The 11,820-nt window shown below is 41.1% G+C and overlaps 1 protein-coding gene across 1 annotated transcript in view; it reads left to right on the plus strand.

The window, feature by feature from the left end:
- SUN3 (Sad1 and UNC84 domain containing 3) overlaps nt 1–11,113 on the plus strand; it is a 56,269-nt gene extending 45,156 nt beyond the window's left edge. Inside the window, exons 9-10 of the mRNA XM_049893560.1 lie at nt 9,427–9,519; nt 10,994–11,113. Coding sequence (XP_049749517.1) covers nt 9,427–9,519; nt 10,994–11,113 — 213 coding nt within the window. The remainder of the gene's footprint in view (nt 1–9,426; nt 9,520–10,993) is intronic.
- The last annotated feature ends 707 nt before the right edge of the window (nt 11,114–11,820 follow it).

Here is an 11,820-nt window from a genome sequence, read left to right on the forward strand (position 1 = left end):
TGTAAGAGAAAGAAGGAAGGGGCTTGCGAATTGAAACTTTTGATTCTTAGATGGTTACTTTGGGTGTTATCTGTAATGGCTGAAAGGAAAATAAGAGATGTTATGCTGTACTTGTAGGGACAAATGCCGCATCTGGAATTGCTCGGGGCCAGAGCCAGGCCACATAAGAAAGTTAATTGCTAGGAGGCCAGGGTCTACTGGTTCTACCCACCCAGAGGCCCAAGATCATATGCATATGAATTGGAAGATAGTCAAGGAGTGGAGAAGATGAAACTGGAATAATTTGAAGAAGGTTATATGCTTTTTTGAATGTGCTATGGATATTGAATGGTTCTCCTACCTAGTGTTGTAAAGCGGACCTAAGTGTATGCTAGAAATGAATATTGGGTACTATAAATAATGGAGAGTGTGTAAGTCTGTCTTCAGCCGCATTTGATTGGATATGCGAAAAGGGGAACTAGAATATGCCTGTAAGGAAACACAGGCTGTTTGTTTCGATGCAGTAGCTCTGTATATAGAGTATTGGGATCTTAGGCCAAAAACTTGAGCCCCATCCATGAATTTTACATTTGAAAAGACGTGCAGACCTGCCCAGAACTGCTGAGAAAATATAAGATTTGCATTTGAAGGAAGATCTGCAGGAAAAAAAAAAAGGAAATGACTGTTTTGCTTTTTGATTTCAAGCAAGCAAATAGTTGGCCTTTGGGTGCATTGAAGCAAGAAAAGTCAGTGGCCATCAGAGCCTCCTTCCAGGACCTGACTTTAAAGGGAGCCTGTGAGTAGACAGCCTGGTATGCTCACCTCAGATAACCACCTGGATCCCCTTAATGAGTGGAAGTGGGGAAAAAGTGACAATGAAAAGATGGGCTGAGTTTGGGCATGTTCCATTGGTACCCGTTGACCTAACCCATGGAGAATAGGGATGAGAGACAAAGAGAAAGGGCTGGATGCTCAGAAGTGCAGGGACTTGTGTGGCCTTCTAAACTTTTAGATAATGCCCATTGACCTAGCCCATGTGGGCTAGGGATGAGAGAGAAAGAAGGGGCTGGCTGGTCTGAGTGCTGCTGGGAGGTGTGTATGAACTCCTGAGCCTATGGCTGGTACCTATTGTGACCTAGCTTGAATAACTAGGGATGAGCTGACCAGAACCCGAAAAAAATGATGAGAAAGATGTTTGACACCATGAACTGTTGTAGAGTGCTGCAATTTGATGGCTTGCTCTGGACTAGACTTTGCTTATGCATGCAGATGCTCAAAGTTCCAACAGAAACGTAAGATTCTTAGACCAAGGAACATGCTTGTCTCAGAGTACTGGTTTGATAGGGACAGGTAATTTAAACATTGGCTATCTAAAACAGGGGGAGATAAAGGCATGAAGTGGCTGGCTTACACACTTTCATGAGTGGGCTTATGCCAAAATGAGGGAGACAAGGGAAGGTCTCCCCTGAGTGGTTTCCTCTTTTCCTGATAGATCTGGGGAAAAGAGAGTGGGGGAAGATGTTGATAGAATTATATGACTCAGCTGTGAGTGTTGATTGTTAACAGGGTTAATTGTGATTGTAAAAACTGTAATTGTAGAAGCTGCAAGTGTGAAAGGGTGAACTAAGGGGGAGGCACTGCTGGACTGGAGTACAATGGCAGAACTTAAAGTTTCCTAAAAGTTTTGCTATGCTGATACCTAGTGAGGTTCAGAGCAAGAGAATAATCTCTCGGTTAAATTTTATCAGGGACCATAGAAGGTGAAGATGAGATGAGTTTTTGGAGAACCTGACCAGATCAGATGGATACCTGCAGCAGATCTGAATGGCTAGTACCTTAGTAATCTCACCCTCAGGACTCTGCCCTACTGAAGGACTAATTGTTAATGGCTGTTTTGAACTGGTAAAATGATTGGGAGGGGAAAGCTAATCCTTCAAGTGTGAAAGAGCAAATGGCTAGAAGAGCTGGGGGTGGCCTGCAGTGCAATGAATTACTTAATATGGCCCTTCTAGCCATAGTCTTGTAACTCCTACTAAATGACTGAGTCGGACTACGCAGATGAGATGTACGGAACCCTAACAAGGGGATTGGTCAGTTTTGCCATCCCTCTAGGCTTTAAAGGAGACAGTGAGAGAGAGAGAGAGTAGAAGCTGTAAAACGGAAGACACTGAAGATGGCAAGAAGCAGCAGCAGAGAAATGGTGTCAGCAGAACTAGGAGACCTGCAGAGGCCTGAAGGAGACCACAGGTGACTGCAGAAGACCAACAGGAAACAGCGCAGTGGACCTCCCAGCCCAAAGAGCAATGAAGCAGAGTGCCTTAGGGCAGAAGGCTTGAGGGTGGAGTAGTGTGCTTCTGGGCACTTGGTGGAGCTAGGTTTGCCAACCCATGGAGCTAGAGATGAGTACCTTCAGTTTGAGGCTTATTGGCAGAATTGGGTGAGCCTAAGCACTTAACAGCAGAACTAAAAGAGCTTTGTAACACTTGCTCAAGCAGGACAGAGGCCAGACCGAGGGCCTGAGGGGCCAATGGCCCGGGAGAGACCTGCCTGCCGGCATATCTGAGAAGAGGCTGTCCTGATTGAAGAACTGTATCCTGAGTGTTCCTGAACCTGGATTTTAACCTGTTACTTCCCTAAAAAACCCCATAATTATGATTGTTTGTGAGTTCTATATGGCCATAGTAACAAATTATCAAACTCAGCAGAGAAGTAGAATGTGCCATGGAAGGGACAGATGGTGTCAGAATTGATCAAAAGTGCTGGTGAGAGGAAGTATGTCTGAGCTCCTCCTTATAGGAGTCAGCCTTGGCCTGTTGATCACGATTCTCCTTCCCCCTTGTGAAGTTAGACGCCCCTGCTACGCCGTTTTTACAGATGCTATGAACATTTGTGCACAAGTATTTGTGTGAATATATGTTTTCATTTTTCTAGGGTATATACCTAGGCACAGAATTGCTGGACCATATGGTAACCTTATGTTTAACATCTGAAGAACTGCCAGACTGTGTATCTTATTTTTGTTTTAGTCAATATTCAGTATTTCCATTGTAACAATGTGAATAATATTGTTCTCAGTTGCGTCAAATAGTGTACTCAAATCTTGTTTGTTTTTTTTGATGTTCCTAAAGTTAATTGCCTCATTTTTATTTAATTTACTTAGTTTTCTGTATTCCTTTCACTAAACCATAATCAAACCCTTCTCCAGAAATGTAAATATCCTCCCATTATACTCATTGATATTAGATAATAAATTTCATTTTTTTGAGAGTTTACTTCTGATACCCTCTACCCTTCTGCCCCAGTTTGGCTGTGTGCCAGCTAGGCCTAATTTTAAAAAAAAAAAAAAAAAAATTTTTTTTTTTTTAATACACAGCTGTTAATCATGAGATTTCATTTCAGCATCCTGAGGATCTGACTTACATTTATTATTAAAAAAAAAAAATACTTTCTTCTCTTGTTTTCCTTCTCTAATTTTGTTCCAACTGCTGGGAGACTTTCTTAGTATAGATTTTGATCCCTGTGTTGAACTTTTCATTTCTGCTATCATGATTATGATTTCTAAGATTATCTAAGATTATGGTTTCTTTTTGTTTCTGTGAACATTTCCTCTTGTAGAGTTTAAATTTTTTCTTACATGGATATCTTCTCTTATATCTCTGAAGATATTAATTTAGTTTTGTTTTATTTTCTTCTGCTCTCTTTCCTGTCTTTATTTCCAAGTACCATTTTGCTTATGTGGTATCTGTGTATCTTGTTAGATAGTTTTTTCAAATATTTGTTGATGCTTGTCTGTCTGAATTTAAGAACTGAGGAGGTGACGCCAAAAGGTGGAATAGTCAGATGCTTCCTGTCATCCCTCTTACAACAAATACCTGAAAAACGAGTGAATTGATTACATATGACAGCCTAGGAGTCCTTATCATCAGAGACAAACCTGAAGAGTTGGGCTGAGCTACAGGGAAAGGAGAGGCAATTCAAAAGCAGAGAAGAAGTACCAGTTGCAAGGTTGCCTGCACCCTGCTGCCTGAGCTGGATGGTGCATGCAGGCTGCGGTGAGCAGTAGGGTTCGGGATGCATTTCATCACATAGGGTAAGGCCAGGCAGCAACTAGTCTGTACGAGCCCCTGGAGCTGGGTGGAAGTGACACTGGACTTGTGAAAGTTAAGTGCAAGTGTCTTACTTACTGTGTGGGGGTAAAATAACCCCTCCCCCTTCGGATGTTTCACAGCAGAGAAGTGTCTCTTTCCCCTCATCCACCCCCCACCCTACTCCCCTCTGACACCAGTCTGGCAGTATTCAGCAACTACCATGCCCCCTAAGCCAGAACTCAGGGCTATCTGTACCCAAACCAGTCTTGTGGCTTTAAAAAAAACACCATGCTCCCTAAGCTGGGAACTCAGGGCAGGTCAGAAGGCCCTGCCCCCTTGCCTAGGCACTGGCATAAAGGGGTCACGGACTTGCAGCACCCCTCACCTCTGCTTGGACTTGAGTGGGCTGATTCAACACCAAATAACCTTCTCAGCATGAAAGAACAGGGTGTACACCTGAAACCTATTTTCAACTTCAGCAGCCAAGGGCGAGTTGCAGATTTGTGACATTTAATACAATCTTGCTTATTAAGCAGAGATCTCACCCACCCACATCAGGGGCCTGGGGGCTGGTGGTACCACCCACTCCATCTAGCCGCCCATGACAGCAGTCTGAGAATAAGTGGTAAATTCCAGTCCCTCCAGCCAACAGCATCACGTACCTAAGGATCAACTGCAATACCCACCTCTCTACGTGCTCTAGGGGACAGGGACATGCCCCCATCCAGGCACCTGGGGCAGCCACCAGTCTCCTGCTTTGCTCCACATATAGCCCCTTACTGCAGCAAGATACCAGTGCCTGTTCCAAACACCTCTATGTGGCCCAGCCTGTTTAGTACTGTAGGTGAGAGTCTGCACTACGCACTTGGTGACCAGAGACCTGGACACCAGTGCTGAACCCACACAAGTAAACAGACTCATCAGCTCACACACCTAGTAGCTGCTCTAACCACCTGGAGACAGGATGTGAGAGCTTCAGAGATGCCAGTAATGACAGTAGCTCACATGCCCAGCCTACCTGGGCATATCAAAACAAAACAAAACAAAACAAAAAGCTAGGACACAGTAAACAAACATGCAATAAATAAATACAATAACTTATTGGTGGCTCGGTGATAACAGTCAACATCAAATCACATGAAGAAAAGGTCAAGATGACTCCAACAAGCGGCCAGTAAAGAACCAGGAAATCTTCTGGAGGAAGATAAGACCATGGAATTACCCGAGCTAGAATTAAAAAGGTTAATATACGGAACTCTCCAAGAGATCGGGATGGAAATCAGGCAAAATTCAGACCAAGCCAAGAACACACAGACAAAGCAATCCAGGAGTTCAGGAAAACAATATGAGAACAGAATGACAAATTTAATGGGCTGCTAGTACTTAGGAACAATAGACAGTTACTAGATATACAAGAGAGTAACAATAAAATTTCAGAATATGACAGCTCAATAGAAGGTCATAGGAACAAAATTGAGGCAGTAGAAGTCAGAATCAGTGAGACTGAAGAGAAATCCCTTGACACCAATTTTTTTGAGGAAAAACTGAAAAAATGGAATTAAAAAAAAAAAGAAAAAAAGCCTATAAATTACGTGGGACACTATCAAGAGGAAAAGCCTACAAGTGATTGGAGTACCAGAACTGGGGGGGGGGGGAGGGAGGAGTGGGAGGTAGGAGAATAACAGAAAACACAGAGAATTGTTGAAGATTTGCTGGCAGAAAACTTCCCTGATATGATGAAAGACAGGAAGATATCTATCCAAGAAGCTCAACAAACCCTACACAGGGTAGATCCCAAAAGAAAGTCACTAAGACATAATATAATCAAACTTGCCAAAACCAAAGACAAAGATAGAATTTTGAGAGCAGCTAGGGGTAAACAAAATGTCACCTACAAAGGAGAGTCCTTAAGCTCTGACTACTCAGTAGAAACCATGCAGGCAAGAAGGCAATGGGATGACATGTATAAAGCCTTGAAAGAAAAAAAATTGCCAGCCAAGAGTGATATATTCAACAAAACTGTCTCTCAAATACGATGGTGAAATTAGGGCATTTTGAGATAAACAGAAGTTAAGGGAATTGGTAAAAACTGAACCAAAATTACAAAAATATATTAAAGGAAGTCTTCCAGTTAGAGAAACAACAATATCAGATAACAACCCAAGACTAGAACACAGGACAAAGCAACCAGTTACCAACCCAGATAGGGAAGTTGCAAAAACAAGTCAAAGCTAAAAGACTGAAAATAGGGAAACAGAGACATCAATATGTAAATGACAACAACATCGAAATAAAAAAGAGGGAATAGATAGTGTAGTCATAGAACTTCCATATGGAGAGGAAGCTATGGCAACATCAAGAAATAAAAGATCGGCTTAGACTTAGAAAAATAGAGGCAAATTTTAAGGTAACCACAAAAGAAGCGAACAAATCTTCCCCTTCAAAATGAATTTAAGAGCTGAGCCATAAAACACTGATGGAAAACTCCGCATGCGTGGTAGGGCAACAACGAGTTTCATAGGTAGAATGATCTGGGTGGGCCATTTCATTTGGACACCAGAGCATGGTGTCAGATGAGTTTACCCAGAAATGACTCCTGCCTAGGAGGCATTAACTTGGCAGACCACATTCTGGGATCTGCTTGGGAGAAGAGGCCCACAGGGCCCACTGCTCAGTGCATAGTGTACAACATAACCAATTATTTTTGTATGGTACTCCCAATGTCAGCTAGAGCTGGGAGGAAGAAGATTGATCTCTGCTGGGCCAGGTGAGGTTCGATTACCTACTAGAGTCTGAAGGTCTAACTGCTCCTTGCAGTGAGTGAGGGAATTTGGGGCTGATCAAGGAAGAAGATAGGGTCACCAGAGCTACACAACAAACTTTTATTGCATTGACAGCTGCATGCAGAGGTGGACCTCCACGGCAGGAGATCTTCCAGATGCAAGTGGTGCAGAGAACCACCAGGAGAGGATAAAAGCATGAACACCCCTCAGAAGAGTAGTTGGTGGGGTGGAGAGGCGGGGGCAGGGGGGAACTTATGAGCACCTTACGCAATGTCCTCCTGTGGTAAAGTGGGGAGTCTCTGGGTCATGAGCTCTGAAGAACAGACATAGCTAGAGGCCCTTATAACTAGACAGTTTTATCTTATCTAGGTCTAGCAGACGTTGGACACATTTTCCAGGGCTATGTAAAGCATGCAGGCTCTAACTGGCAAAAAAAAAAAAAAAAAAAAAAAAACTGCTTATTTGGGCTATTTTAAAAGCAACTGAATGTGTAGAAATTTGAATTTAGCATTGATGGGCTTTTTTTGAATAATGGTCCTCATCAGCTTGCTATGAAGAAGTAAACGACTTGGGGCTAATACACAGAGGCCATCTTTGGCTTATTTATATAACACTCCTTAAAATAACTGTCAACCAACCCTCTGACTTGGGCCCCTCCTACAGCCCCTCACGGTACACCCATACCCTGTGCTTCCAAATCCTGGGCCTTTCTGGGGTACTGTGTTATACGCCAGCCTGTTGCTGGGTCTATTCATAGACAGAGCAGTTGTGTTTTCTCCAGTCTGCTAAATCAGTTACCCTTTGCCCATCTCTAAATTTTTTTTGTCTTGGTGTCTACTCCCATTTTTTCCTTTGAGGATTCTATCTAAAGGTCTATCCCACTGGTGGGACTCTCTGGAGAAGGAAGCAGCATTGAATATAGGTGATCAATATACAGGGGCGGATCATCCAATGGACAAGGTACACGTGATGCTTACCTTGCTTACTGGATCATTTGTAGTGAACAATTTCACAGTTTTTCACTACATCATAGACTCTACTTCTAGGTATGGCTGGCATCTGTCTCTCTCCCAACCCTACAGCACCTTCTTACAGAATCAAAGTCTCTTCAAATTTACAGTCCCTGACAGGGGCAGATGACCCAGTAAGCACAAGGAAGCATGGGCTTACTTGTGCTTACTTACTAATCTGTAGTGAACAATTTCACATGTGTCTCACCACATCAGATGATCTGGTAAGCAAGATGGGCACTGTGCTTACCTTGCTTATCCAATCATCCCTGTCAGTATGTCTTGTGTATAATCAAAACACCTCAAGATTCCATGATTCTGCAGATGCAAAACAAAGATCTTTGATGCAACCCTGCCACTACCAGAGATAGGTATTTCTGAAAAACTTGAGGTTAAGTCGAATTTGGGTTAATCAAACCCTTTCTCAGAGAGGTGCACACCAAAAGCCAGAAAAACCAAACCAGTTGCTGTCAAGTCGATTATAACTCATGGTGACCCCGAGTATGTCCAAGTAGGATGTGATCTGCAGGGTTTTTCCTGGCTGATTTTTCAGGGTAGGTCACCGGGCCGTTCTCCCAAGGTACCCCTGGGTGAACTCGAACCTCCAGCCTTTCGGTCAGCAGCCAAGTTTGTTAACTGTAGAGGTGCACACAGTTGCGCGTTATTTAGAGGAAACATAGATGAATACTTCAGGCAAGAATTCTTTAGTAATAAAGACTATGTCTTGTCATTTATCTTTTATATTATTTATAAACCAAATTAAATTAAAATAGGATGATGAAGGAAATGGAAATAAAACTAGCACCCCTTTCTTAACAGGCTACCGGAACTATATGTGGCTTGAGTTATCTATGTAGTTGTGGGTACATTAGTTGTAATGCATTTAATTTTTAAAATAAAAGTTATGTTATAAAGAGTAATGTTTTCATTATAAAATAGTTTAGCTAATGAACTTCGATTTTTTGTTACTTTTTTTTTTTTATAATCTTAGGTACCTAACAATAAACCAGATTCACAAAATAATTTCCACTAGTGCATTTTCTCCTCAAAAATCTTTCATTTTCAAAGGCAGAGAAGGACAGTAAAAAGCACAGGGGAAATTGCATACAAATATCACTATTTCTTTTCAGAAATACTACTATTTTCTTTCCATCAACAAAAGCTCGATTTTGGGAGGGAGTTACTTGTATGATAAAAATCCGTCAATTGAATTAAATGGAGCTCATTTTGGAAAACATTAGATCAATGTGGGAATCGTTTCTTGTTTTTTTATCTTATTCAGTTGAAATATGTCCGATTGCAAATACAGTTATTAGGCTGGGGTTAGCGGTGGGATTTGCCTTATCTTTCTCTCTATGTCGGCCCTGTGATCAGCTTGTGATCCCTCCTGAGTTAAAACGTTTTTGGTACATGCGCCAGGACTAATAGTTACCATGGCACCATGCCCCTGGTGGATACCCAAAGATGTCTGGTGAATTATTGCTCCCTCAGCAGACAACATGTCCCCGTTTATTTCAATCAGGCATCCACTCATTCTAAACTTTATGTCTGATGCTTTCTGTATAGGGCATCTCAAAAGAATGTAAAGGAGAAGAAATTTTCCTAGGCCACTTTATGTACAACAAAAAAGAAACCACTGTTCAAACATTTGGACTCCAGGTAATGAGAGCCCTGGGGAAAAGGTGTGGGTGAGCTTCTCACTGGGAGGGATTTGTTGGGGTTGCTTGGTAGAAAGTGGTGTGTGAAAATAATTATGACAAAAACTTGTGTTAAGCAATGCTCTTCTGAATTCTTAGCTCCAATGGCTTAAGTGGATTTTAATGCAAAAGACAGCCAAATTTGAAAGTAGTTTCTAAGCCAAACTTTTCCTCATCTGCTATCACCTATTTCCTTCCCTTGATACAATTAAGTTTGATAGTCACTGTTCCATCTTCCTTTGGTAACGTAGGTAAGAATGATAGTGCAATATAAGATGGTTAGATAGAGGCAGAGAGAAACTCAGAAGAAGGCAGTAAATATTTATTACTAGATAATATAAGCAAAATTTCTTTTCCTAACCCAATGGGAAAGAATGCTAATAAGTTATAAACCCCTTGAAGCTCACTAAGGTGAATAAAATATAGTATATATATATTTTTATTATTTCTCATTAGCCATAGGAAGTAACTGCAGAGATGTAGAAGACAATCTGTACCATGTAAAAACAAATGTTTGATGGTGCTTCTTGGCCAATGGTCAGAAAATCAAAGCCAAAAATAAGATACGTGTTAGAAATAAATATAACGTTTCATATTTGATTGCATATTATATGCATTTGGGTTCATGTATGTGTTTTACATTTGATTTCAGAGATGTGTTTCTCTCTCACATACACACGCACACAATCGCCCCCTCCATCCCTGTAGAGTCCACAAGGAGTACTGTGAGTCATGATGGTGACAGGGAGAAGAGACTTGGGTATCCAGAGAGCTATATTACCTCCTTGCCCTGTATTTGTTTTTATGGACTCTTTACTTCTAGTATCTTATTTTCTCATCCATTAAACAAGTATTTGAAAATATCTGTGCTAGAAAGGAGAATCTTAATTTCCACTATTCCTAGCATTCATTGGGATTCCTTAAGATGGTGTCTTAGTTTCCTAAAGCTGCCATAAGAAAATATCACAAGGTGAATGTCTTTAAAAACCAGAAATTTATTTTCTCACAGTTCCGGAGGTTAGAAGTTCAAATCAGGGCATCGGCCACGTTGATTCCTTCTGGGGGCTTTGGGAGAGGAACTGTTCCATGCTGATCCCCTAGTGTCTGGTGGCTGCTGGCCATCTTTGGCGTTCCTTTGCTGCCTGTAGACGCACCTGTCTCTCTCATCACAGGGCATCTATCTTGCCCCTGTGTGTGTGACTGTCCTTCTGTTTTATAAGATGCCACTCAGAAGGAATTAGGATCAGGACACACCCTACGCCGGTATGATTTGTTAACTGGTAATATCTCCAAAGAAAACCCCTATTTCCCCAAACAAGGTCAAGTTCACTGGTTCAGAGGTTTGGATTTTAACATATATTTTTGGAGAACATATTCTATCCATAAAAGATGGACTTCTTTTTAAGGCATTCATATGATCTTTTCTTGATTTTCAGCATGAAGTTTCTGAATACTTATTATGTGTGAAACTGAAAATTCTCAGCAACTGGGGGCACCCAAATTATACTTGTTTGTATCGATTCAGGGTTCATGGCAACCCAGGAAATCACACCTAGAAAAGCTGCTGTTGGAGGTCAAGCCTGCAGTTTCAAGGATACCCGAGTTTTCTTATTCCATTGGATTATACATCCCCCTTCGGGAGGGTCAAAAATTAGGAGCAGGAGAGATACTTCAAAGTGGTTCATACTTGCCACACACACACGCACATGCACAATGAATCGATTTTACTAATAAAGAAATATGAAAGTAAATTCAATCTCTTCGTGGCCGTTTAGCTTTTGAGGCTGAGTCACGTTGTTGGAATGCTGAAAAATGAATATGTATTTAGAAGAAGATGGCATTATTCAACTGTGTTTCTTATAATATCATCTTTGCGTTAATTTATTCATTCATCCATACTAGGCATAGATGTCCCTTATCACAACTGTCATTTAACACTGATCTGGAGGTATCAGTCAATGCAATTAGATAAGAGAAGGAAATTGGAGATAAACATCAGGAAGGAGGAGATCTATTTGTGATGATTTAATAAAATCCTTGGAACACAATAAAGTCAATTGAAAAAACACTATGAACAAGAAGAGACTTCAATCACTGGATATGAAATTATCAGATAAAAACAATATTAATAAATAACGATCGGTTAGAGTGTATAATAATTTACAAAAGTCACAAACGAGATAAAAAATAAGAGAAGAAATCAAAATACGTACATGGAGAAAACTCTAAAACAGCAGTTAATGATTTAAAGAAGTCTTCATTA

This window comes from Elephas maximus, chromosome 8, assembly GCF_024166365.1.
Source record: "Elephas maximus indicus isolate mEleMax1 chromosome 8, mEleMax1 primary haplotype, whole genome shotgun sequence".
NCBI classification, from domain to species: Eukaryota; Metazoa; Chordata; class Mammalia; order Proboscidea; family Elephantidae; genus Elephas; species Elephas maximus.